At 40.6% G+C, this 27,995-nt stretch overlaps 1 protein-coding gene across 1 annotated transcript; it reads left to right on the forward strand.

The window, feature by feature from the left end:
- Positions 1-176: 176 nt before the first annotated feature.
- On the forward strand, positions 177-27,995 carry mtnr1c (melatonin receptor 1C). The gene is made up of 2 exons (XM_084041640.1): positions 177-869; positions 25,390-27,995. The coding sequence occupies exons 1-2, from the start codon at positions 656-658 to the stop codon at positions 26,253-26,255; spliced, it is 1,080 nt and encodes a 359-aa protein (XP_083897766.1). The 5' UTR covers positions 177-655; the 3' UTR covers positions 26,256-27,995.

Below are 27,995 nucleotides of genomic sequence, written 5' to 3' on the forward strand. Positions count from 1 at the left end.
TAAGTAAGTAACTAGGTAAAGTAAAAAATAAAAAATAAACTCAAAATGGTACTTAAGTACAGTACTTGAGTAAATGTACTTAGTTACTTTACACCAGTGTTTAAAGCCAGGAGTCATAAAGTGAGCCATCCATATCTGCTTCCATTCCGCATGCAGTAGGCTAGTGTAGTCTCTGTCAGAATGGAGCGGCTGACAGTAGAGGACCTGTTTGGCTTCATAAGGACGATCCGACGATACGGAATAAAATGACCTCCCTGACTTTATTGATATCAATATAATTTCTTCACCAACAATCTTTTTTTGTTTTAGAATTATGCCCACAGTCAGCAGCGGTCAGACTTTTTTTTCCCCTTTTCTTTTTTTTTCTTCTTAAAAATGTTAGAGTAGCCAACATTTTTTTTAAAACCCCCCTTTTCTCCCCAATTTAGTCGCTATACCAATGCATTCCTCCTGGTCTGCCTGGTAACAGCCTGTTAGTGCAAGAAGAGGAAGGTCATGAAGAAGACTTCGCCGGTCTAAAACAGTTCCAGGACAGGACTCATCATCATCATCATGAAGATGAAGTTCTTCATCATAAAGTTGTTGAATTAATAAGTAAAAACGAACTAAACAAAGCAACATGGAGGAGGCTGCATCAGCTCTCTGATCATCGGACATGGTCATGATGGATGTGGATCAGGCGGTCAGTAATGTGAGCGTCCAGCGCTGTCTGTCCCGGCAGAATGACAGCTCCTCCGCCGCCACAGCAGCTCCCCCAGGAGTGTCCACGGCGCTGGCCAGCGTGCTGATCTTCACCATCGTGGTGGACATCGTGGGCAACGTCCTGGTCATACTGTCCGTGTTCAGGAACAAGAAGCTCAGGAATGCAGGTGAGATGATGATATCCTCATGCAGCTGGTGGGGAAAAGTACTTTTTTTTTTTTTTTACTTTTTTTTTTTTTTTTTACTTTAAGTCAGTGGTTTTCAACCTTTTTCGTGTCAATGACCCCCAACTTCACACATATTAGCCCAGGGACCCCCATTTGAAAAGATATGCCAGGGACTCAACCATTTTGATTTCTTGGGGGTCCCAATCTACACTGTATCATCATCATCAGTGTTCATTTAACTCTGAGAGTGTACAAATGGAACCAAATGGACCCGTTAGGGTCCATTTGGTTCCATTTGTACACTCTCAGAGTTACAGACATATACGTGTCCATTTGGTTCCTAACTATTAATTAGGCTGGGGACACCCTGGAACCCCCTCAAGGACCACTGGTGGTCCCCGGACCACTGGTTGAGAACCATTGCTTTAAGTAAAAGTATCAATACTGCAATGTAGAAGTGCTCTGTTACGAATTCAAAATGTGCTTGAGTGAAAGAACAAAAGTATTGGTATCAAAATGCTGAAGTTCCAAAAGTAGAAAGTAATCATTATGCAGAATGCCTCATTTCACAAGTTTTCAAATGTGTAAAATGTCTAAAAAATCTTTTGAAAATAGCAGATCTACAAGCTCACAATGCATAGCACTGCAGTGATGCATTGTGAGCTTGTAGATCGGCAAGTTTCAAATGGTCGAAATGTATACATGCAGGGCTGAGTGGGTAATGTATGTTTTGTAATAATAATCAAAATCTACAAAGTAACTAGAACTAAAGTTTTCAAATAATTGTAGTGGAGTAAAAGTACAATATTTGCCTCTGAGATAGTGGAGTAGAAGTAAAACTATTGAAAATGGAAATACTCCAGTAAAGTAAAAGTACCTCAAAATTGTATTTAAGTACAGTGCTTGAGTAAACGTACTTAGTTACTTTACACCAATGATCTGCCTTCTGCTGAAACTGAGCACATTTCTTAATTTGTTTTCTTTTAACCAGTGGTGGGAAAAGTACTAAAATGTAAATGTTTCACTTAAGTAAAAGTATCAATACTGCAATGTAGATATACTCTGTTACAAGTAGAGCCCTGTATTCAAAATATACTTGAGTAAAAGTACAAAAGTGTGGGCATCAAAATATACTTGAAGTACCTAAAGTAAAAGTAGGCTACTCATTATGCAGAAAGTCCCATTTCAGGTTTCAAAATGTATACAAATCACTGAAGTACAAAATAGGGCTTAGTTGGTTAATGTGTTGTGTCTTAATAATAATCCAAATCTGCAAAGTAACTGGTAACTAAAGCTGTCAAATAATTGTAGTGGACTAAATAAGTACAATATTTGCCTCGAGATGTTGTGGAGTAGAAGAAAAGTACTGAACATCTTTTAAGCACGTAAACCCCTATATTCATTAAAACAGACATATGCTTAAGCCAGTGGTTCATGTCAAGGACCCTCTCCAAAATTAATATGTATTTGGCTGAGGACCCACATCTGAACATATTGTTTCTGCCAGGGACCACCATTCAAGATATGTGTTGTTAAAATGGCATGCAAAAATGTAAAAAAAAACTTTGTTCACATTTTGTCTGATATTTTGGAAAATAGCAGATCTACAAGCTCACAACAAGTTGCATCGTGAGCTTGTAGATCTTGGTTATTTTCATATACTGTAGCCGATGTAGGCTATAGGTTAATAGTGGCTAAACTGATTGTGATGCTACCGTAACACATACCGTATTGCTGGGGACCCCTAGGGGTCCCCAGACCCCACTTTGAGAACCACTGGCCTAAGCTGCTTTGATTCATGTATTTGTTGATTTTAATCATGTGTGTGTGTGTGTGCGTGGAGGGGGGGAGGGGGAGTACCAGGGGAAAAAGTTTCCCCCAGAATAATGTGTTAATATAGTGTCACAATCATTTTCATACTTTGGCTATTCAAAAACAGCAGATATAAGCTCATTGCACGTCACTTCGTGCTGCACAATGAGCTTGTAGATCTGCTATTTTTTTTAAATAGTATTAAAGTATTAATAGCCTATAGCTAAAACACAAGTGAATGAGCCTATATCTGTTCAGGGATGGGTTCTAGTCCTCCCCCCCCCCCCCCCCCCCGCCCTCTCCTCTTCTGTTCCACAGACTATATCTTTCTCTTTGTCATTATGGTTAAGGAAACATACTTTATGTGTAATGTGACGCTAATCTCTTTATAACTAACACTCCATCTGGCTTCATCCTTGGATTTACAACACAGGTAAATCAACATTCCTGCGTCCAGGCCAGTGCGGCTGCACATGTAGCTCATTATTACAGTAATAACCAGAATATAAACATGACACTGAAACTAAGGAGATGAGCATTCAAGCGTACGTGGCCAAGAGGGTGATTCAATGCAAAATCCTGGCTCTCAGTCTCATATTACTTTATTTAACCCAGTGGTTCTCAGACGTTTTAATTTCAACCCCCCCCCCCCCCCCCAATAACAGTTACAGACCTATTAAGGGTCCATTTGGAACCCCAAGGTACCCTGAGGGTCCCGCCTGCACCCCACTTTTGAGAACGACTGACTTTCAGCAACTTTGAAAGTGCAGTGTATGAAGAGCATTTCAATAACAAAGAACTTTTCCTCTACAGCCATTCATATTATTATCTTAATTTACCGTCTTCCTTGTTCCCTTAATCCCTTCATCAGGCAGGAGGAGCCTGTCCTGTGAAAATAGATTTGTAGATAAGATAAAACCTCCAGTCGCCAGAGGCAGCACAGAAGTTAAGATACAGCAGGGTAACCACAAATAATGAACAGAATATACAACAACATACATTCTCGACAATGCTTACATTATGCAGTACAAAATAACCATTCAGCTATGGCCGCCCCTTTAGAGAGTGAGTGTCCTTACTGTAATGAACTGTTGTTACTTGTACAGTTGCCATGGCAGCCCCCCCCATCTATAATTAACATGTATTATTTTGAAGATGAGATTAAAGTCTATTTTGATATCCTACACAAGCCATCATACACAATTAACTTTGTGAACGTTTTCATTCACAAGCGAGAAATCAGTCAACGTTGTGGGTTTACAAACCATCTGTACCTTTTGTGACCTTTATCCCTCACTATTTTCATCCAAAAGGACATACTTTGGCATTTGTTACCCATTTGCTGCCACTTTAAAACAAAAACAAAAATTAAGATGGCAAAGTGTGAATGAATAAAGAAATTAATCTAAGGAAAGAAGGTCCAATCTCTGTTAGGAGGTTATATAATGTCAGGACATACTGTGGTCTACTGGTGGACAGTTATTAAATACATGTTCAGGTCGGGATACCAATTGTATCCAGTCAGGGTCGAGAACTCAGACAGGAAACAGATTAAACAAGTGGAATTGGAAGTGATGACACAAAGAAAAATTGGAACTGAAACACTATACAAATGATGTTGATAAATGCACTCTCTCCTGATTGGCTGACATTTTGCCACCTACCTGAAAATGTATTTTCTGTTAATTAAAGAGCTGGAGAGATAGGGAGACTCCTGTGACTGAACAAACACTCTATAGCAATGATTACTATCAGAATATAGTACTTAACCAAGAAATAACACAAAATGTCGCAACCCTACCTTTAAGACCTATTTCAAATACTAGAGTTCGATCCACTACACTACGCCTTCACACCTATATGTCCGACCTTGTCCCTTTTATATTTATTTCCCTTATATGGAGCTGACTGAATTGTTTTGCACCTGATGCCATGATGACACATTGAGGTTAGACAACACTCCATATTTGGGCGTAGCTGAATTGGGTACTCCTTATATGGTCAGAGGTCCAGCCGTCCGCCCACCCATCGGTCCTCCCCTAAGCCAATTTTTATATAGGATAGCGAAAATAATAATACCGCTAATGTTTTTGTTTCTGGAAAATATTGGAATGTTTTTCTATTCAATATTCAATACAGCAATGCATGGATATTACAAAGATTATTTTTTAAAAGCATGTACTTTTGAATACTTAAAATGCTTAAAAGTCAAGTACTCCAGTACTTGACTGAGCAACGTGCACTCGTAGTTGAGTAATATTTGACTCGAAGTACTGGGATTGAGTAGGCCTACTTTGTCCACCACTGCCTACTGCACTGTAGTACAGCATATAATAATGAACTGTTGTAAAACAGAAGAACCCATAGATCACTATTAGACAAGACACTAAGCAGCCTCAGACCATAGCAACTAATTGTCGTGGCAAAATTGTAACCTAGCTGATCCCGACATGAAGCTGATACTTCATGGTAATCAGCTGGCATGCTGTACGGTCAGTGAACTGGAGAAGAAACCAGCTTTTAATTGCAATATCATATTACATAACATGGCTGACATACAGTACTGTATGTGCCTCACTGTCCTCTCTATGTTAACCAACAAAGCTGCCAAACCAGTTTGGCAGCAGCCAGCACAGCATGTATTGGCAGTTCCACTGTGAAACATTCAGAACAATTATGTGGCATACCGCATACATTGAGATCATCACAGTTGACTGGTCCCACACAAGAGGGTACGAGTAATTTGTCATTTGAATAGCATTTTCTGCTCCACACACTGCCTGTCTTTCTCTAATTAATCCTAATTTCAGTCGAGTGACTCAGAAGTAGATTGAGAACATTAATGGCTTGAGAAATGCTCTGCTCAGTCTCTGCTATACTTTACTCCCTGCTCAGCACTTTAGAAGACAACCATTTCAGAACAGGGAGATACATCTATTAAATAAGCCCGGCAATTTGGTCACCTTGACACGTCCCATACTGCACATCACCCACATAGCGCTGTGCATGGGTGTAAACCTCTCCAGTGTCTCTGCCTGAACTAGCCCGCAGGCTACGCATCATTTATGCCATCAATGCACCGTTATATGACGATGTTGAGCACCGAAAACAGCAGATCTACAAGCCCCGGCGTCATATGACAAAGTATAATTGGGCGTTGCCGATCTGTCTGTAGATCTGCTCATGCGACACCCTCACGCTGAAGCTGTGTAGAGCATAACACTACATATAGCATATACCGTTAATGTGGCATGAATGTGTGTTATCTCATAGTGTCGGTCGTTGTTCTTTAAGGATGTCTTTGGAACAGTGGTTCTCAAAGTGGAGTCGGGGACCTCCCCAGGGGCCCTTGAGGGGGTTCCAGGGGGTCCTCAGCAAAATTAGTTGGTATAGCATAAACATTTGTTTAACCACTTTAACATATATACCTCGGCTGTTTGAAAATAGCCAATCTACAAGCTCACAACGCGTTGCATCACGACACGTTGTGAGCTTGGAAATTTTGGACGGCGTTTTGGAAATGTTGTTTTAGTTTTAACAACACAATCTTGTATGGGATCCGCGGTCAAATACAGTATATAATATTAATTTGGGGGTCCTTGACATGAAAAGGTTTGAGAACCACTGATCTAGAGGCCATTCAATGGTTCTGCTGCCAGCCAAAAATCTATTTTATTCTGAGGAGATTCACAATTTTGTGTGTGTATAACCATTTAAAACCCTATATACTTTGTTGACCAGGGTCCCCCAGGGGTTTTTGCTTGTTCCCCTCTACACCAAATCTCTTTGCCTGAAATAGCGCATGCTGTACATCGGCTGTTTTTGCAGCATGTTCGCCTACTATGACATGGCCAGAAAAGGGATGCTAGGGTCCATGTGGTTAACCAAGTATGAACCTTACAGGTCCTGTATATAAATGAGTTTAAGAGGTCAGTGGTGGTTATGTGCTCACAGACAATAACAACTAACAATCAAACAACTTTATTTACACTGAGTGAAAAAAAAAAGATTTGTTTTTGTAATCGGGTAATTCAGTATATTTCCTTGCTATAGCTATATTCGCCGAATTTCTATTTCTTCTCTACTCCACTACATGTAGCCTACAGTACATACACATTACAGTAATGAAGTTTACTTGAGTACTGTACTTAAGTACATTTTTCTCTCTGGGGAATGTTGATGGACGCCATATGTTGTGTAGAGTAGTTTGCAGCAGCTCGGCACACAATCCAGGACAGTTTGTGATTTCCGCATGATTAGGGAGTGTCTTCTACTTATCTTCTACTCCACTTTGATTCAACGCTAGATAAACATGTCAGTGATGTCACCTTCTGATGTGATAAGCAGTGAAGTCCCACAAGCCAAAGATCAGAATCTTTAATTATTACAAACAGCCTGCAATTAATGGCGTGTGTAAACTGAAGTGGAATAAATCTGAAATAGTATTCCACGAAAAGAATAACATTTAACAACATAATTCCTTTTAAGTGGAGTCCTGTCATCTAGGTAAAAATGATGCTCCATAAATGTTCTTAGCTCTCATAGTTGTTATGATTTGTGCTCTCATGTGGAACGTTCTTGGCTCTGCCTCCCGACGTTCTGATTGCTTTCAGGGCTGTTGAAGTTTACGTTTTCAGACACTGCAGGTCTGATTGGTAGTTTGACTTTGATTATGATTGCGATATTCTTGGCTGAGCTGTCGGCTGTCTATATCACTTTTGTCAGATTGAATGTGTAACCTCTTACAAAATGGTTCTCCAGCCCCTTGAACATAAGTTCAAACAGTATAGTCGCTACTAATTCATCCTGGGTGCTGCCTTTACTAAAAGATTATTTGGACTTTCTTGATAACGTAGGTAAGAGCTTTATTGATCTCGATAGGGGAATGATGCAACAGTTAATATAAAATTACAGGGCAAAAGAAAGTACAGTACAGCAGGGTAAAAAGAGCACCAACATTTATGTAGGCTTTCCGTTATGTAGGCATTGAAAAGGTGGCACGGCCCCCCAGAGAAGGCAACCAGGAGCGCCGCCTGCTACAACGAGTCTCAATTCTATGGGTCCTCATGGTCTAAATGAGGAATTCCTGTAACATATATACTAGTCTTGTCTTTTTATATTGCTTTATTGCATTTAACATTTTTGTATATATCTGACTGTGTTGACTCTCTGTTTATAGCTCAGGGAGCTTTGTTTCCATACAAATTTGTGGACAGGGATTTTGTATAGAGTATGGACACTTATTATGTATACAAAATGTTTTCCTTTTTTTGCTGATGGCCACATAGGAATAATGATGGCTTATCTATGGATCTGTCGGACTGTGAATTCCAAATAGGGGTGTTGTCCCCGGGTGCCTTCACTCAGTGATTTGTGAATTCTGCCCACTTTTGTCTCTTTATATACCTGTCTCCTCACTCTCGCTTAGTATGCCTGACGAAGGCCACATCGGACGAAACCGTGTTGTTTTTTTGACCGCTGTATTTATTAAATGATGTTGGGAGCATCAAGATGGTGTGCGGACCTTTTCCTTTTGTTCACAGTTTACTTAGCACCTCCTAACCGATTTAAAAAGATCCCCACACACAAAAGAACCATCAATAATGAATCAAAGTATACAACAGTATACACCCTCAACAAAAGCCTTGCATTGTGCAGCATAAAATAAATAAGAATGCACACAGTAACAGTGTCAGATAGGGTCCTTACAGTAATTAACTGTTGTTACCTCAGTCTAATGGCAAATTTGTGACTATAATGACTGATTTGTGACTATAATGGCTAATGAAGCATCATGCTACGTTCTTTTTGTTAAAGAAAAAAGTCATTTTCATTGAGTGGCACAGTGGGCTTCAGTCAAATGTAATACTAGATGGAATATACAGTTATAGTAATAATCCTGGCATTGATAGTCAGTCGGATGCCAAAAACTCCTACACGTTTTTGCATTAATACCCATTCATCTTGAGTAAATATAGCCGTATGAATCAAAGAGTAGTGTTCCGTGCCAGTCAGCTTTGCGGATGAGATTTCTACCGAAGGTGTTTGGAAATGATGGAACGCAGCCAGAGGCTTTGACAGACAGAGGAACACACGAACCCCAGGAATTGGTACTGACGTTGGCAGTCGGTACGCATGTCGTGCAAGTTGCAGGAATGCTAATCCACTGGGCAGAGCAGGCTCTTGCTTTGTCTGTAGGATTGTCGATCTCTCACGCTATACATTCTGTACTCTTTTTTTTTTTACTACAGCCAAGTGGCTTCCCCTTTCTCTGTATACTGCACTGCACATTTTACAGTCTGCCATAAAAATGCCTAGTGTACATTGTGTAACATGATATATTCATTGTGAGAAACAGTCATATGCGATGGGAGCCACAAGTAAGACTCGGAACAACTGTACTACAGCTTATGGATCACCCCAGAAGCTTCTCTCCATACAGTAATGTCCCCCCACCACATCTATAGGGCATAGCAGTGGCGGACATTTTCTGGTTCCACTTCAAAATAGTCAATGCATTTTTCCCATTGACATTTCCAAAAATATTTATATCAATTATTTTAAGCCTAGAATCAAGCCATCCAGGGTCCTGGTGAATCATGACCATAAAACGTTTGATTCTGTGAAAAAACTTTTTTGAAAACGGCAAAACACAGGGGCCCTCATTTATCAACGCGGTACAGCCCAAATAATGGGCGGACGGCGTTTTCACCGCAATTTTCGGCATTTATCAATATATCCTGACGTGGGCTTTATCCTATGGTACGCTGAGATCTCACGTCTGGTCGAGACCAGTTGTTGACGTTGGCTGCGCCCGTTTATTCCATTCTAGGCCTGCGGAGCACCATTGTCTGACTGTCTGACAAGCATCTGGACACATAATCCACTCCTAAATGTGTATATCTACACTAATAAATAATCGCTGTGAAAATATATCATTTTATAAAGTAATTTAAACAAACTGCTTTAACAGTCATTCAGATAAGATTGTAGATCTGTCTGTATTGAAAATAGCAGATCTACAAGCTCACAAGCCAGAGTTGCATCGCGAGCTTGTAGATCTGCTATTTTCAAAAATATACGAGCGCTTTTGCGCCGGGAGTCCTTTTCATGGACAGTGAGGTCTACAAACTTACAGTAGCTTGTCCTATGTTATGGAGTTATGTCATAGAGAGTTATGTAGGCTACACAACCTGGCTGGGTTAAGGATATAAACCCGACGCTCCAATATTAACGTGGCGGCACGGAATCACTGCATTCCGCCCGAGTCTCATGTACCGCTACGCTACGGAAAGACGAAGTTGGGCGGGCGCGTGTGTGTGTGTGTGTGTGTGTGTGTGTGTGTGTGTGTGTGTGTGTGTGTGTGTGTGTGTGTGTGTGTGTGTGTGTGTGTGTGTGTGTGTGTGTGAGTGTGTGAGTGAGTGAGTGAGTGAGTGAGTGAGTGAGTGAGTGAGTGAGTGAGTGAGTGAGTGAGTGAGTGAGTGAGTGAGTGAGTGAGTGAGTGAGTGAGTGAGTGAGTGAGTGAGTGAGTGAGTGAGTGAGTGAGAGAGGCGTGTGCGAGGCGAGGCGAGCGGGGCAAACGGTTTCTTATTGGCTTTTCATGTCTTTGGTCGTATTCTGGTTCGTCTTCATGTCGTAAAATCAGGGCGTTTTGAGAATATTTAAGGGCGTGTTATTGAAATGACGCTCGGTTTCAGCCGTCACATTTATCAACGCTGGGACCAAGTGTACGCTCGGATCAGCTGTGTAGGATGCGTTGATAAATGTGACTTCGACGTTGGTGTACGGCCGAATATATGGAAAAATATATGGCGGTTTATACGCTGCGTTGATAAATGAGGGCCAGGGTATTTATTAAATATAGTATATCATATAATTAAATATAAAATAAAATAAAAATCACAGAAAAAAATGTTTTATGGTCATGATTCACCAGGACCCTGGATGACTTGATTCTAGGCTTAAATGAATTGATATAAATATTTTGGGAAATGTCAATGGGAAAAATGCATGTTTTCCGTCAGTTGTACATCCCATCACATGTACAGTATTTCTTAGGATATACAGCTGTTGTTTGCTTTTCCTGTGCTTACAAATAAACTAAGGCTTCCCATTTTCAACCATAACTGTATATGATTTACTGTTACTGAATACTTTCCAGATCAACATTTATCTTCAACAGTAATTATGAACCTAGGGGTCTAGTCTAGGGGTTCGAATCCACCCCGGGGCATCCGGCTTCGTCAAGCGTCTATACCAGCACAATTGGCCCGTGTTCGGGGGAGGGAAGACGGGCGGGCAGTGGTGGGACGTAACTAAGTACATGTACTCAAGTACTGTACTTAAGTACAATTTTGAGGTATTTGTACTTTACTTGAGCATTTCCAATACTTTTACTTAACTACTCCACTGCATCTCAGAGGCAAATATTGTACTTTTACTCCATTACTATTATTTGACCACATTAGTTACTAGTTACTTTGTAGATTTAGCTTTCAAAACATACACACAACTTCAGCCCTTAAACTTTGGCTATTTGAAAATAGCCGATCTACAAGCTCACAACGCGACGCGTTGTGAGCTTGTAGATCGGCTATTTTCAAAGAACCTCTAGACCTTCTGCGTAATGAGTATATACTTTTACTCATACTACTTTTTCCACCACTGCGGGCGAGTAGGGTGATTATTATTTGTTACAGCACCTAATTCTAAGGGCTGGGGGCGGCACCTGTCAGCAGGGGGTGTTGGGCGGGAGGAGTGAGGTGGAAGTGTTGGTGTCCTCCCGGTGGGGGCTCCTCACCGGCTGGTGAGCCAGTAGGGCACCGCAGTGACAACACAGACTGTGTGAGGAGTAATTCACTAAATTGGGGAGAAAAAGAGCAACAAAATAATTGGCTACTCAAAAAAAAAAAAAATAGTAATAATAATTATTATTAATATGAACCATTAAGAGACTAACTTAATACTTGCGTAGTGCAGTATGTGACATTCTTTAAACAAAACATAACCTAGTCCTAGAAAGTATTTGACTACCTCGGATTATTGTGCTCTGTGTGACCACAGCACTGGTCCATTCCAGTGTTGATTTTGACAGCAAATTTTGATTCATAGTCATAGTCTTTTGAATAAAATTCCATTTAGTTTTAGTCAATATTATTAAATCTACAGTTGACTAAAATGCATTTTGGCGGTGCCTTGATGGTGTTGTAATGGCTGATTTTACACTTGGTTGAATGCTGAAAATAGCCGATCTACAAGCGCGCGACGCGTTGTGAGCTTGTTGATCCGCTATTTTCAGAGTGCAACACCCCACCCCACCCCAAACATAAAATGACTTGTCTTTTAGTTCTACTGGATCTCTTCTCCACTAGTCATTCAGTCATTTTTATTTGCTGACAAAATTGTCAATATATTTAGTCTTAGTTTTAGTCATCGTAGCTTAGTTTTTATTTTGTTTTTATTTAGTATTCGTCAGTGAAAAAAGGTACCGGTAGTTGACGAGCATTTTTTGTCATAGTTTTAGTCGACGAAATCAACACTTGTCCATTCTGAATCTGAATGGGGCTTTCATGACCCACCTTGACCGTGTCATTCTGGGAGCATCTGGAATGTCTCTGATGTGGGATATATTTCTCCACCAGCTATCAGAGGGCAGGTGGATGTCAGGACTGGGCTTGTGATGGTTCCACAACGGCACAGTGTTTTGAACCCAGACTGATCTGAGCTCTTGTCTTTCTTTGTGAACCAGGATGTCTGTGTATCCTTCCTGTCCTGCTCCTTCCATCTGAGGGCTGGAGGTCAGGCCACCGAGGCAATTTTTCAATTTACAATTTAGACAGGCAGATGCCATGTATTTTTAACCCATTACGACCTGAGGCCGCTTCTAAACATTTTCTAAATCCTAACAGTTTTTCGGAAAAAAATATAAAAACATAATTTTCACGATTTTTCAAAAATAGCAGATATACAAGCTCATAGCGCGGCACCGATAGCCAAATAAATCTAAAGTGAGACGGTTCTAGGTCTTAATGGGTTAAATACACTTTCTGTTAGTTATATATTTTTTGTAAAGCCTTGTTTTTATTTCAGTTAAAGGTGATATGTTTTGGTTAAAACAAAAAATATTTTGTTAAAAGGTTAAGGCACTATATTCTGATAGTAATCATTGCTATAGAGTGTTTGTTCAGTAACAGGAGTCTCCCAGTCTCTCCAGCTCTTTAATGAACAGAAAATACATTTTCCGGTAGGTGTCAAAATCTCAGCCAATCAGGAGTAAGTACCCATTTTTCAGCTTCATTTTTATAGTGTTCCAGTTCCAATTTTGCCTGCTCATTTCTTAGTGTCATCTCTTCCAATTTCACTTGTTTAATCTATATCCTGATTGAGTTCTCTATCCTGATTGGATAAAATTGGAAATGAAACTGAAACTGAAACGAAAATGCATTTTCTGTTTTATAAAGAGCTGGAGAGACAAGGAGACTCCTTTTACTGAACAAACACTCTGTAGCAATGAGTACTATCAGAATATAGAGCTATTTAACACTTATTTTAACCAAAGAAAATCACTTACCCTACCTTTAACTAAGATGTTTTCTAGTTTTCATCATTTCATCAACTATAACCCTGGCGAGACGGGAGTCAGATTGGAACCCAGGACCTCACGCTCGCTTGGAGCATACAGTATGGTCTGTGTACAGTGTGTAGCTAACTGGCTGAACCACCAGGAAAAATCGTCTTGAATGCATGTTCACATTGACTTCTCTCTGGTCTGTGTTTGCTGCGTCATGTCCAATAGACTGTTTTAACACCTAATCTAATGGCTACCAAACTCCTTTTAGTTGTTGTTGTTGTTGTTGTTCTCCAATTCCTGTAATAAGACATCGGCTTCTCCTTCAGGCACGGTAACCTCGCAGGGCTGTCAAATTGAACTAGCGTCACAGTGCAAGTACTAAGGTGTTTTAATTGATGACCATTTAGCATAAAAACTTAGTAAAGAGGCTCACGCTCAAGCAAGGATTTTATTTTTTAAATGGTGCTTTTCCTTTGTCGCAAAGGGAAAGAAAAATCAGGTTGAGGCTACATTCCTTCCCTTACTGGATTATGGTGATCTAATTTGCATGCATGCCTCTGCCAAAATGCTTGATCTGGTTAGATATGGTGTACCACAGTGCCCTGAGCTGCCTGTGTCACAGGCTGCATGCAGGTTTCTCACTCACCATTGCACCTTGTATGCCAGAGTTGGGTGGTCTTCATCGGCCCCATGGAAACGCTCTCATTGATGCCTATTAATTTATAAATCCATCCTTTTTTTGCCTCCCTGTCCCCTGGGGAGGAAATGGAGCTAATCTTATCTAAAATCAAAAATGTGTTATTGTTGTTACACTATATATTTATTGATTTATTATTTAATATTTATTTGAACAATCTTTATATAATTGGTCCTCATTAATTCTCATTATAAGATGGCACCATTTCTGGCTATTTCTGGGCAGTGACGGTTCAAAAACCTGTCTACCAATGGCATCATCAGTGGGGATTCCAAGCTAATAGAAACGACAGCGTTTCTCCCTGTAAAGTTAGCATGCTGAAATAGAATCCTTTTTTTTTTAAAATTCATCATTCTTAGTTTTCAGGAAAAGGTTGGTCAGAGAGAAAAGGAGAGCAAGGAGAAAACATAGCAACGAAGCAGGTCAAACGAAAATTATAATATATACATTTACAGTATACATATGCATAAAAAGTAGCGGTATGTACAGTACATGAGGTTAGACATAAGGTGCAACAAGTAGCAGGTACGTACACTGTACGTACATGAGGTTAGACACAAGGTGCAGGTTAAAACAGATAGCAGCAGGTTCAGTACGCGAGGTACATACTGGAACGTATTATGTGCTAGTGACATAGTCCACATGAGGTAAACAAAACAAAAAACACAAAAAAAACTAAACAAAAAGGAAGGTAAAATCCAATCCACTGGTAAAATCTTTTAAGAAACCTTTATGGTTGCCTTATTAATTCAGTGCCACCAATAATGGGCCAGCTTTCCCTAAAGTTGAAAAACCAAACGCAGGTAGCGCAGAATAATGTTATCAGATGTCCTCCCAGGACACACATACAGTACTGGTAGAAATGAAGGAAATTGGATTATTACCGGATGAAGATCGAGTTAAACAACTGAAACTTAATCATATATTTGATATAATTCACAAAAAGGCCCCAGAATATAAGAACTGTCAAACTGATATTGTTGGAAGCGACACAATTGCAACACAAGAGCAAGCAGCATGTCTTGCAGTGCTCCTCGTGTTAAAGGTAAAGTAACAAGAAGCTCCTTTTTCCTGGGATCTCCTGGGAGCAACCTGCTGCATATTAAAAGTGCCTCTAGATGTAGTGGAGTAGAAGTATTTAAAATATCAAGGAATTGAATTACTCGAGTAAAGTAAAAGTACCTAATTGCACTTAAAGGACGACTTCGTCCATTTTCAACCTGTCTTCATATAATTGGTCCTCACTAATGCTCATTATAATATGGTAACATTTTGGCTACTTGGACTGTGGCAATGGACAGTTCAGAAACCCGCCTACCAGTGACATCATAGATGAGCAATCCAAGCTAACATAAACTGCAGATATATTAGAAGAAATTGTTCTCGCATTAATACAAAATATTTGTTTTATTGACCAAACCAGCCTACAGATGAGGTTGGCAGGTTTGTGAACTGCCCACAGCCCTCCCCTGAGAGACAGACCAAGACAAGAATGGTACCATATAATGAGCATTAGGGAGGACCAATTATATGAAGACAGGTTGAAAATGTCCTTGAGTAAATGTACTTAGTTACTAATACAATCTACCACTGATGTCTAATAATAATACTTTGACTTGTTGTGCTTTTAAATTCTTAAAGAGGTGGTGCCATGGTTTTGCACTTTTCTGTTTTTCATGTGTCTATGAGGTTGATAGAACTTCATTAAGCCCCCCTGGTGGTGTATTTATGGTGTTTTATGTCTTCTCTGATTATTTTGAGTTTCTACCTGGAGGCTGAAACCTTGAGGGTCAAACGTGCCAATAGAAAAACAGCGCTTTAGTGACAGTAAAAATATACCCTCCCCCTCATTATCATAACACAACAGGTGTGGGCGTGAGGAGGAGGAGGGACTAGGACAGGTGGGTGGTGCTAAGGTGGTGGAGAAGGTGAGAACCAGGTATACTTAACACATTGGGTGCCAGCATTTTTGAGTGGTGCCGAAGGCAACCACTCCTATATCTGGCTTTGTCCGTGTGTCCATATGTATGTATGTATGTCTGTCCACAAACATTGATGACAACATCAATACGGGGGTCAATACGGGGCTCATCAAAGGCACCACTCACTTCACACAGGGTGTGATTTTTAGCGGCGCTAGCCGCGGATCCTGCTCTATACCTGACTTTGTCCGTGTGCGTCAACGTTCTGATTGGTCAGGTGCGTACGCAGCGCCTTTTGATACATTTTTTCATCGATATGTGTTTATAATGTGTTTATAGTATAATAAACACATTATAAACACATATCGATGAAAAAATGTATCAAAGGCGCCGCTACCTTCACACAGGGTGTGATTTTTTCTTAACAACTTACGTTGTTTTTCTCCCTATTGACTGCACTTTGCTGTTTAAAGCTCTAGACTCCACGACAAGCAAATCCACGTAAAAAAAGCATCCATTCATGTAGCGCGACGACCCTGGCTACAGCCTGGAACCATAACATTTCACTCGCGAGTTACAATGGGGGGGGGGGGGGGGGTCGCGCATCGCAGATGCGAGCCATGTTTTTTTTCCCGGTGATCCATTTGGCCTATCCTTCTGGCACCCCATGTGTTAATGAACTGGAGGCGTGTCTACATAAAAACATAATTTTAACAATTTCTGTACACTTTTTTGAAAAAAATCTTCCTCCTAGTATAACCATAATACCTGATGATTATGTTTTAGGGGGGGGATCACTGAAAATCACGGCACCTGTCTTTAATCAAATCAAATCAAATCAAATACAGCTATTTTCAGTGAACATTTCTTACGTTTTCTTTTTAATTGTTAATCAGTAGAGATGCAGTTGAAATAATTATAATGACTGGCTGCAAGATCATTTTCTGCTAGCTATGGCCCATATGGCCCATACAATGGAACCTGTGAAGTTCTGTGGTGTTTTTTTGTTGTTTCCATTATAATTAGAACCTCCCTGAAGGGAGAGGTATGTCATAAAATAGAATTTCTGATCTACAAGCTTGCAACGCACGTTGAAGATCTGCTATTTTCTCAATTATTTATCATTTCAAGCCCCCCCCCTCAGAATTTATAATTTTAACATAGTTCTTGGAGTGGAAAACAGCTACTGATGACCCTGTAGCGAATTATACAAATTTGAACATTTTCTCACTCTGTTCAAACCTGCTGTAACATCATATGACGACCTCTCAGCTCCCTAGTCTAGATAGGCTTTCACAGAGAGGATCATCTGTTAGCAGAGTTCACTAGATGTATTCTTCTGGGTCAGAGCATGTGATCAGTAAATGCCAATTGCATCAGAGCAACCAACGTTTTTATTACAGTTCTGATTAGGGGCCGCATGACCAGCAGCAACCAATCCGAACCCTGTAACCTGCTCAGGGTCAACATGTGAGTGTTCCAGGGCTTGATCTGCTTTTGATGTACCCCCCCCCCCCCCCCCCTGGCTAGTGGGTAGGCAATGTGTTTCTGGTCAGACTGAATTAAATACATGCATTTGTAGACTGTCTGATATGTTTGTTAAACTGTGATATTTTCGAACATAAATATCAATTTAATTACAAATAGATGTTAAACACGTTAACCCTGACATCCCTATTTTGGGCAAATTTGTCCAAATTTTCTTTCTTCGACTTAAAAATAATGAAAATAGCCATGGCTCACAACGCATCGCATTGTGATGCGCTATGAGCTTGTAGATTGGCTATTTTTGCTATTTGTTGCACGAAGAAGTATATAAGACTTGAGTGGTTAAGAAAATCTCTTCCGTGTTTTGTTTTTGTTTTTACACATCAAACCCTGAACATGAGAGAGCTACCAGAGCATTCCATTTGATTCGCAAATATCTATTCTAGGATCCAGATGTAGAATCCCCCTCTGTTCTGTGTATTTTCAGCAGTTTTATGTGTCAAGCGCCGATCTTTTTAACGCATCAGTCGAGACGTTACTTGCAGCAGCAGGTAGGCAGGTGGTCAAGTTGATTAATGAAATAGAGAGAGGTAATGGAGTATTGTTTTAATAAAAGTACTTTTATTACACAAAGAGGCATACTTCACTGAACAGAATGATCATTAACACCTCATTGTGTTGATGAAGGGAGTGAGATGTGTCAGCCATAGAGAACTGTACACCGCTGCATGATGTGCAGCACATACAGTCAGTATATCTTTGCTATTGGGGAGAAACCTTATTACATCCATATTTCAACTTTTAGTTTTTTTTGTAAATTAATGCTCAACAGTGTTGGACATACTAGGTTTCTGCCCGACAGCGACAATATAGTATACAGATGTATCATGTCAGGGTGAAAGTAAAGCACAATGACAATTATGCACGGCACATGGCCAGATACTGTGGGCTTCACAAATACACTCTGATGCTGAAGATGTACCCATTGCAAAGAATTATAGCATTTCTTTAAGTTCTGGACATAGGGTTATAAAAGAAATAGAGTGATAACCGGAAATCCCCATCCATTCTCACCCAGCTCATACTCCCTTTTTACCCCTTCTTCCGTGTTTGTTGAAGGTGACGCCGTGGGGCTCACCCGCGTGGTTTTGTGTCGTCTCGCATGCGCAGTAGTGTCACCTCCGTGCACAAGCTCGTGCACAAGCTTGTGAGTCGAGTCCGTTGGTCGAAACCGCTTTCGCTCATTCATGTATCTGGCCCCAGTCGTGGTAAGCTGCACTTCCAGAGTCGGCCACCAGGAGAGCCATGCTTCACTTATCCCTCTGGGTTCTGGAGGCTTGGTTCTGGACAAACAGATCTCCATATACAGTAGGCCTGTCAAAAAAAATCGATTCATGAATAAATCGCGATTCTTAATGCCACGATTTTAAAAATCGAATCAAAATATTAAAATCGATTTTTTGAAAAAAAAAAAAAAAAAAAAACTTTTTTTTTTTTTTTTTTTTTTTTTTTTAGATTTTTTTTATAAGTTAGTACCTTTTTCACTGGCAATTTGTCTGAAATCAATGTCAGAAAGACTGCCTGACATGATCTGGCTGCATTGAAGTGTATGATTCAACTTTTCATGGCGAAAATCGCAATAAATCGCAGAATCGAATATCAATTAATCGCAGAATCGCAATTTTAATCGAATCGGCACCCTAGAAAATCGCAATAAATCGCAATAAATCGCAGAATCTAATCGAATATCAATTAATCGCAGAATCGCAATTTTAATCGAATCGGCACCCTAGGAATCGATTTTGAATCGAATCGTGAGGTAAGTGAATCGTGACACCCCTAATATACAGTATGCCCATATATGGAAATATATATAGTGGTTGGATTGGCGGTTCTGGACAACCGCCGATCACTCGCCGAGTTTGAAGTCAGTTGGTTGTACGGTTCTTTAGATACGTGAACGACAGACACGCGCGCATGCGGACAGATATTTCACGTATTTATAGGATATTGTTCTTAATTGTTCTTTAACTGTGCTCTCAGCAGATTATGGACAAGGCGTGCGTTAGTAAGGTGTCTTGAAACTGTGCCTTTCATCCATGTCCGCTCCTGGAGTACATTTGTATTTAAACACATTAGCTCTGGCATCCCTATTTTGGGCAAACTTTCAAAATGTTCCAATGTATTATAGATATGTTTCTTTAAAGAGATATCAGATCTACCATATCTGCATTTTTTGTTATTTATTGTACGCCGAAGTGTATAAGGTTTAATGCATCCAATCATTGATTTGTTCAATGTTTAGTATTGTTTTCCAAAATCTGAGCCAGTGGCATCATGTACTATTATGCATTATTGAATAAGCCCCATAATGGAGCCTTACAGGGCTCTATTCTGTCCATTCCATTTTTTTGTCCGCTCAGATGTTTAATTACCAATAGACACAAGGTAGTTCCTGTGCTTTAAGTATGATTTAAACAAGTTTAATACTGTGTCAAAAAGTCCCACCCAGTTTTCTAGTCAGTCTAGTAATACTGTATGTTGTGTGTCGAGGCTGGTCGCTTCTTGTACCTGTAAACCTTGAATGCAGCACTGAAATCTAACAATACTAAGACTGACATTTTGCCACTGTCTGAGATAAGTGGATGTCACTGAAGACATTAACAAAAGCAGTCTCAGTCAGTGTAATCTGTAATCAGTGTAAACAGGTGTAATCTGAAGACTCGCCTCTTCAGATTCCACTTTAGCCCGTAGCACTTGCCCTAGCCTCGATGACCACCTTACAGACTTATGCAAAGGCTAAAATGTAATTTAGATAGCATGTTATGTAGACTGATGCCAGGACATTGCTGACCTGGCATAGTATAGTTTCAATGTACAGATTATCGTTTTTTTTTTATATTCTACTGTTAGACTGATGATAGGTTCTTGGTTTACCTATGATCCTAGATTACTATTTCTATGCATTTGATGTATAACCTTGTGTTGACCTATCGTTTTAGATTAAGTGTCTGCTAAATGCCTACATTGTAAATAGGCTCTATGCACAGCAGCCATATTGGAAAGAAATTGGGCCTCTTCTTACTTCCTTCACAGATGTTACCAATGATACTAATGAAGGCTCTGTTCCATTCTGGTCAGGGTGCTGATATCGTGCATGTTGGCTCACTAGAAACACTCCATTTTGGTTCCCAAATGGCCCCTTATGGTGGGTGTGTAACTCTGAGAGTGTACAAATGGCCCGTAAGGGTCCATTTGGTTCCATTTGTACACTCTCAGAGTTATGGGGTCCTTGAAAATAAGACAACTACTGTGCTACACTAAATGGAACGGAGCCTTAATCAGTATTATTGGTAACACCTGTGAAGGAAGTAACGAAGGCGCCCAATTCATTCCCACTATGGCTGCTGTGCATAGAGCCTATTAAATTGTGGTCAAAATCCTGACTGTGCGATATCTAAGCCATTGTTTAGTGCCAATAACTTGATATGGGCCTACATTTGTTAATTAGTGACATGGCTAGATTGTTCTTTTTTTCAAGAGTGGCTTGATGACTGCAGTGTTCAGGTCCTGTGTGGGGAAACAACCTGAGTGAAGAGATGATGTGTTGACACTTTGTAGAAGATCTGAGGCCATGCAATTTGAAACATTTTTGAAAAAGCCTGTTGGCAGAATATCAAGACAAGCAGGACGAAATCATTGATTAAAGTGATTGTTTTTTCCTGCCAAAGGCTTGACATTGAATAAAGCTATATTTAGTGTGTTAAAAGTATTATCTGGTCAATTTTTTGGGGGACAGGCCATGGCTGACAAGGAATGGATGCTAAATTTAATCCAGAATTGGCTGAGTGCTTCCTGTTTCTTAGCAGATTCACCATTCTTTTTCTATCAATTACACCGGCTTGAAGAGTTATGTGCAGTGGTCGGTGGACAGTCACGAAAGTACATTTACTTGAGTACTGTACTTAAGTATATTTTTTTAGTTTCTGCACTTTACTTGAGTACCGGTATTTGTATTTTTCGATACTTGTTTCTTTCACTGACTCTTCACTACATCTTCATCTCAGTAGCTTCCTTTGAAAATTAATTGTAGCCTGTAGCTTTGTAGCTGTGTAAACGCAGCATAACCATGACCTGGGACGCCTTCAGTGTGCATAACATTAAGATTTCCTCTCAACCTATGACATACAGTAGTGACTAGCGAGCGTGAATTTCGTCCCCCTCGAGGGGTCTCCTTTTATTTTCCCAACATACATTTTGGTCTGGCTTAAGATCAAATATGCTCTGGGGACTCATATCATCAAACATAGTGCTGCTTAGTGCTTACTGAGCCAAATGGCCATGTGTTTATCTCATGTTTATAACAGATGGACTGATAACAATCACATCCCTCATATCTGCTAGTTGACCCCAGTGGTGGAAGAAGTACTCTGATCTTTGACGTAAATTAGCAATACCACAATGTAGAAATGTGGTTCGGAAATGTGTGCTTGGCAGATTATTTCTCTGTTGGCAATTGGAAAGCCTGTTTATTTACCTATAATGGTGCCAATGGTGTAGGGATTTGAGCTTCCTACCCCAGGTGGCCTATAGGTACCCATGGTATCTGGGGGTCTCCGTGTCTGTCACCCTATAGGACACGTGTCTCCCCATCGGATCAGAGGTCTGTTAGAGTGGGATCCTATGCATAGGCACAGAGCCCATGAGGTCCTATGATGTTCCTCTCTCCCCTCTCTGGGGAAAACCCTCCATAAAAACAGAGGGACCTAGGCCAGCAGATGTACAGTATGGGAAAATGAGAACGTTTTTTTGACTATTATAGTCAAGTGATTAAGGAATGTACCACATATGCTCTAATCATTAGAGCATATGTGGTACATTCCTTAATCACTTGACAAACACAATTTGTAACGTGATATAGGCTAGCAGTGACTGAGAAAACAAAGCCAAGTGACAGCTGTGAACATGTGCGAGCACACATGCGTGTCTGCCAATGTGGCCCTTACCCCGAAATGAGTTTGACACCGCTACTCTAATGCCTGACAGCGAGTCCGGAGTTCAATTCCCGATCCCGACGGACCTTTGCTTCACGTCACTCCCCGATTCTCTCTCCGTTTCCTGTCTCTCTTCACTGTGGACAAGGCAGAAAAAGCCCCCAAAAAATATACAAATAAATAAAAGTTCAAGCAGTATATTCTGATAGTAATCATTGCTATAGAGTGTTTGTTCAGTAACAGGGGTCTCAATTTCAGCTAATCAGAAGAGAGTACCTATTCATTAGCTTCAGTTGTGTAGTGTTCCAGTTCCAATTCTTTTTGCTCATTTCTTTGTGTCGTCACTTCCAATTTCACTCGTTTAATCTGTATCCTATGTGATTTCTCTCTCCTTATTGGATCAAATTGGTATCCCAACCTGAACATGCATTTTCTGTTTAATAATGAGCTGGAGAGACATGGAAACTCGTGTTAGTGAACAAACACTCATAGCAATGATTACTATCAGAATATTGAGCTATTTAACACTTATTTTAACAAAAAGAATATCACTTAGCCTACCCTACGTTTTATATATGTTTTGTATTTTTAATAATTTAAATACAATACAAATACAAAGTAACTTCTAACTAATGTTTTTAAATAATTGCAGTGGAGTAAAATGTATGAAAATGAATAAAAGAAAACCTCACATTTTTACATTACTTGAGTACATGTACTTAGTTACTTTCCACCCCTGGTTGATCCAGCTACCACAGCTGGTCCTCCTGGCTTCCTTTTATGCTTTGGCTTTTTACATCTTCACTTGAGGAAGTTGTGTCAATTAAAAAAATCATGCAGAGATTTTCTTAGATTTTCTTGCATCTTTTATCCTCATTTATTTCCTTGCACATTGTCTTTCTCAAAATGTTGCTTTTATTGTTTGCTTTTTAAATGTTTTTTATTTTACCATTTGAATCTTTATTGACTATGTTGTTTGTGCCTTATGGCTGTATTTTATCTTGATATTGTAAAGCACTTTGTAACTCTGTTTTGAAAAGCACATATAAATATATAAACTGTAAAATGAAAAAATGTTTTCATTATTACTTATTTCTGTATAGATAATCTATCAATGCTACCATGAAACAGTAGATGCCATGGGTCACAATTCTCAGTAAACACAGTAAACTCAGTAAACACTGGATGTATATTCTTTTGCATTGCATCAACTTCCACCTTTTTATTGTATGCCTGGGCCAGAACTCTATGAAATGGATTTATAGTTTTACTCTCCCCAACCCAGTGCAGTTACATTGTAACAACGTCAAAAGTTATTGGTATGATTCATGTCTTGTGAGAGGATCCAGTGTCATTCACTGCCATCGGAAGGCAGGAAGTTATCTGGACATCATCAGACACTGAAATCACTCATGTTCAGTTTTGATATATTGTAATGCACTTTTACCTGAGGGCAGCAGGACATTTTAAAATAGATTTTTTTTTAAATAGAAATGAACAGTGCTAATAAATAATCATACAGTTTACCGACTTGACAATTAGTATCTGTTCATTAATTGACTGCTGTTATAGTGCAGTGGTTCTCAAAGTGGGGTCTGGGGACCCTCAGGGGTCCTTGGGGGAGTTCCAGGTGGTCCCCAGCTAAAATGTGTTAATACAGCCTCACAATCATTTTAACCACTTAAGCCATATTTTATACGGATAAAGGTATACAGGCTGAGCTTGTACATCTGCTATTTTTGAACTTTTTTTTTCTAATCTTGAGAATCTTCTCTTCTGGTGGTCCCTTTTCAGATTGGGGGTCCGCGGTCAATTACATATTAATTTGGGGGTCCTTGACACGAAAACGTTTGAGAACCACTGTTTTAGAGAATAGCTAGCCAGAAGTCAAATAGCTGACTCCGATTCCAAAATAAGATCACCGCCATTTAGGAAAGTGAGCCGTATTTACAGACAGGCTGTCCACACGTCCTTAAAAGGTAACTAATCGTTGCCACTCGCCACCTCTATGGCTGGTGTTCCAGCACTTTTCATGTACCCACATCCATTTATAGAGGTAAAGCAGGAGCTGAAAGAAGAAAAGGGTATTTTTTCTCCTCTCCCCTTATGTCCCCACCCACTCCCTCAGGTCCGCAGAATGCCAACCTCCTGGGGTGACAGGGCATTCTCAGTTGCCAACCACTCTCCGTCCGTGGAACTCTCAGTTTGCACACACACATTTTGCACTCAAATGACCCCAATGGAAAGCACACTTGGCCTGAGTCAGACTAATTGGACACAGGTTTGATTACGCACCTGTTGTGCATTGGAGGTAATTGATGCACAGAGGATGAGTCAGTCATCCCCACAACTGTCCATGCAGACAGAACATAACAGAAACTGTGCCGGTGTAGTATATTGTACAAGTGTGAAACATAGTTGGAAGGTCCAGACAATTACAAGTTCCTTAAGTGGTTTATTGTATAAAACAGCACAGAGGTACAGGAGGCCTTGCTGCTACATGTGGTCGGTGGAAGGGCCGGGAGCAAGTGCAAGAGCCAGGTTTCTTTGTCCTCACAGTATTTATATCTAGACTTCACATGTGTGTCTATGCACTTGCATACGTTGCCTTCGTGTGTGTTGGATGTGCACGGAGCCAGGTGTGTGTGCTACAGTACATCGCTTGTGTGTGTGTGTAAACAGAGGAATGGTACAGGGGTTTTGGATGAACTCCAGATGTTTGTAAGTGATCCTGAGTCAGTCATTAATTGTACCTGTCACTATGTTCTACTCTAGCTCGAACGCACTTTCTGTACATCGTGAGGCCTTCCGCTAAAGACAGTGTGTGTCACCAGTGTTCAGATTCCACACCGGTCACGTGGTTAATGTAAACTGTAAATAGTTTACAAGGAGCTATAGACTTCTGTGCATTCCATAAACTTGAAATTGATCAGGCATACGCAAAGGACAGTTTCAATAACATGCGCGCAGATTTCACGCATTTATAGATATTTATTATTTTATCACTATTATTATCTGATATCTTTGTCGTTTTCAGGAAACATCTTTGTGGTGAGCCTCTCGCTGGCAGATTTGGTGGTGGCGGTGTACCCTTACCCTCTGGTCCTCATGGCCATCTTCAACAACGACTGGACCATGGGCGACCTGCACTGCCAGGCCAGCGGCTTCATCATGGGCCTCAGCGTGATTGGCTCCATATTCAACATCACGGCCATCGCCATAAACCGCTACTGCTACATCTGCCACAGCCTGCACTACGACCGCCTGTACAGCCAGAGGAACACCTGCTGCTACCTGGGGCTCACCTGGCTGATGACGGCCATCGCCACCGTGCCCAACTTCTTTGTGGGCTCGCTGCAGTACGACCCGCGCATCTACTCCTGCACCTTCGCCCAGACGGTCAGCTCCTACTACACCATCTCTGTGGTGGTCATCCACTTCTGCATCCCGCTGCTGGTGGTGTCCTACTGCTACCTGAGGATATGGGTGCTGGTCATTCAGGTCAAGCATCGGGTCAAGCCGGAGCAAAGGACCAAAGTGAAAATTAGCGACCTACGCAACTTTCTCACCATGTTCATAGTGTTTGTGTTGTTCGCCGTGTGCTGGGCTCCGCTGAACCTAATCGGCCTGGCGGTGGCCATCAACCCTGTTCAGGTGGCGCCCAACATACCCGAGTGGCTCTTTGTCACGAGCTACTTCATGGCGTACTTCAACAGTTGCCTCAACGCGGTCATATACGGACTCCTCAACCAGAACTTCCGCAAGGAGTACAAGACTCTCCTCTTGGCCCTGTGCATCCCTCGTTTGCTCATCGTGGAGACGTCGCGGTGTGCCACGGAGGGCCTGAAGAGCCAGCCGTCACCAGCTCCGACTAATAACAATATAGCCGAGCTAAACGTGTGACACGTGTTCGAAGATGTTGCCAAGTGGAGAAATGTAGCCATCTGAAACGTTTTATACTTTGTGTGTGTTTGTATGTGACGATTCACCCTGTGCCTTTTTGTGAGTCACTTTCTGTCTGCAAAGCTGTAACTAGAAAGGTACGCTCAGTAGAGTGCAACTCTCTACCTGTAGACCTGCCCAAATAATAAACGCATACATTTATGCAGTTACATTTCTGTGCCAAGCCATTAGTTGGATGGCCCATTGTTCCAAAGTACTGTTGGTCCGACGGCACGCATTATAACTAAGCCTAAGCCTAACACCACACTACCTAACATTTTGTGGACTGTTGGAACATTGAAATAATGGGCCGTCGGACTAAAGGGCAGCCCCCTAAATTTCTACCTATAGAGCAGTGATTCCCGACCGGTAGGCCGGGACGATATTGGTCAGTTAAGTGGTCAGATGGGTGGGCCGCGAACACTTTCAAGATTTTCAAGTGGGCCCTGATCCAGAAAAGATTGTGAACCGCTAACCTAGTGCCATGAAAGAGTAGCGCGGCCATGTGATTACCAGTTGTACATCGTCCCAACTGTTTTTCTTCGTCTCTCTCTAATACACATACATTGTCTACCTCCCTCCCTCTCTCTCTCTCTCTCTCTCTCTCTCTCTCTCTCTCTCTCTCTCTCTCTGTGACATGTGATGACAATGTTTTGCCGTTGTGCACAAGTACAGTAGGAAAAGGCACAGGGCAATGGGGGGAAGGGATTTATAATAAAGGATTCTGATTACAGAAACGGAATCAGACTTATTTGTCACATTTTGCAGGTGTAAATCAGTGGGTGAAATCTGTTTTCACGCAAGCTCCATCATTTAGTTGTTTTCCAGGAAAGAAAAAAGAAAACATTTAAATAAGAGATATCTACATACATTACATTGTCACAGTGCAACCAGAGTAGACAGGCTATATAGAGACAAATCTTTGGACACTGAACACATCTTCAGCAGTACTTTAGTACTCCTGATGAAATATTACTCAATTATGAGTTGCTCTGTCACATTTGTACTTAAGCTAAAGTAGGCTACCGGAGTACTTGTTTTTTTTACAAAAATAAATGTACAAAAGTACAAATTAAGAAATACTTTTTCTTTTTAATATGAACTGTATTGCTGTATTGAGATATAGACATTTTCCCCAAAAATGCTAAGATTTTCCAGAAACTTCAAAAAACGTGAAAAATCCTACATGTTCACAATGTGTTGCACCGATCGTGATGCTGTGTGACCTTGTAGATCAGCTGTTTTCACTACTTTTGAAATAAAGCTTTTACTCAAGTGAAGTAGAGATACTCAAAACAAAAATATTAAGTACAACTCAAGTAAATGTACTTTGTTACTGACACTGTCCACCACTGATTGTAACCGTTCCCACTAAAGACAGTGAGAAGCAAGATGTTAGTTGTTAGATGTTAGTGGGGGTTTTGTCCAGTGGGAAAGGGGCTTCATTGTTTCTTAACGCTATGAGAAACAAGACAGGAGTCTCAAATCTCCACAAGCATTGTCTAGAAATCCCTCCTTACACCCAACTGGATCAAAGTGTTTTTTGAACCGACATCTTTAGAGCTCTGCACTCTCACTAATTGGTACTAAAAGAAAGGAAATGTATTAATAATTAATTATATAAAAAGTTATAATTTGTGTGTGCGTGTGTGTGAGTGAACGGGCAGCCAGATACAGTGTCAATGGTACAAACATTACAAT

This window comes from Gymnoscopelus microlampas (assembly GCF_963454915.1).
Source record: "Gymnoscopelus microlampas genome assembly, chromosome: 18".
In the NCBI taxonomy this organism is placed as follows: Eukaryota; Metazoa; Chordata; class Actinopteri; order Myctophiformes; family Myctophidae; genus Gymnoscopelus; species Gymnoscopelus microlampas.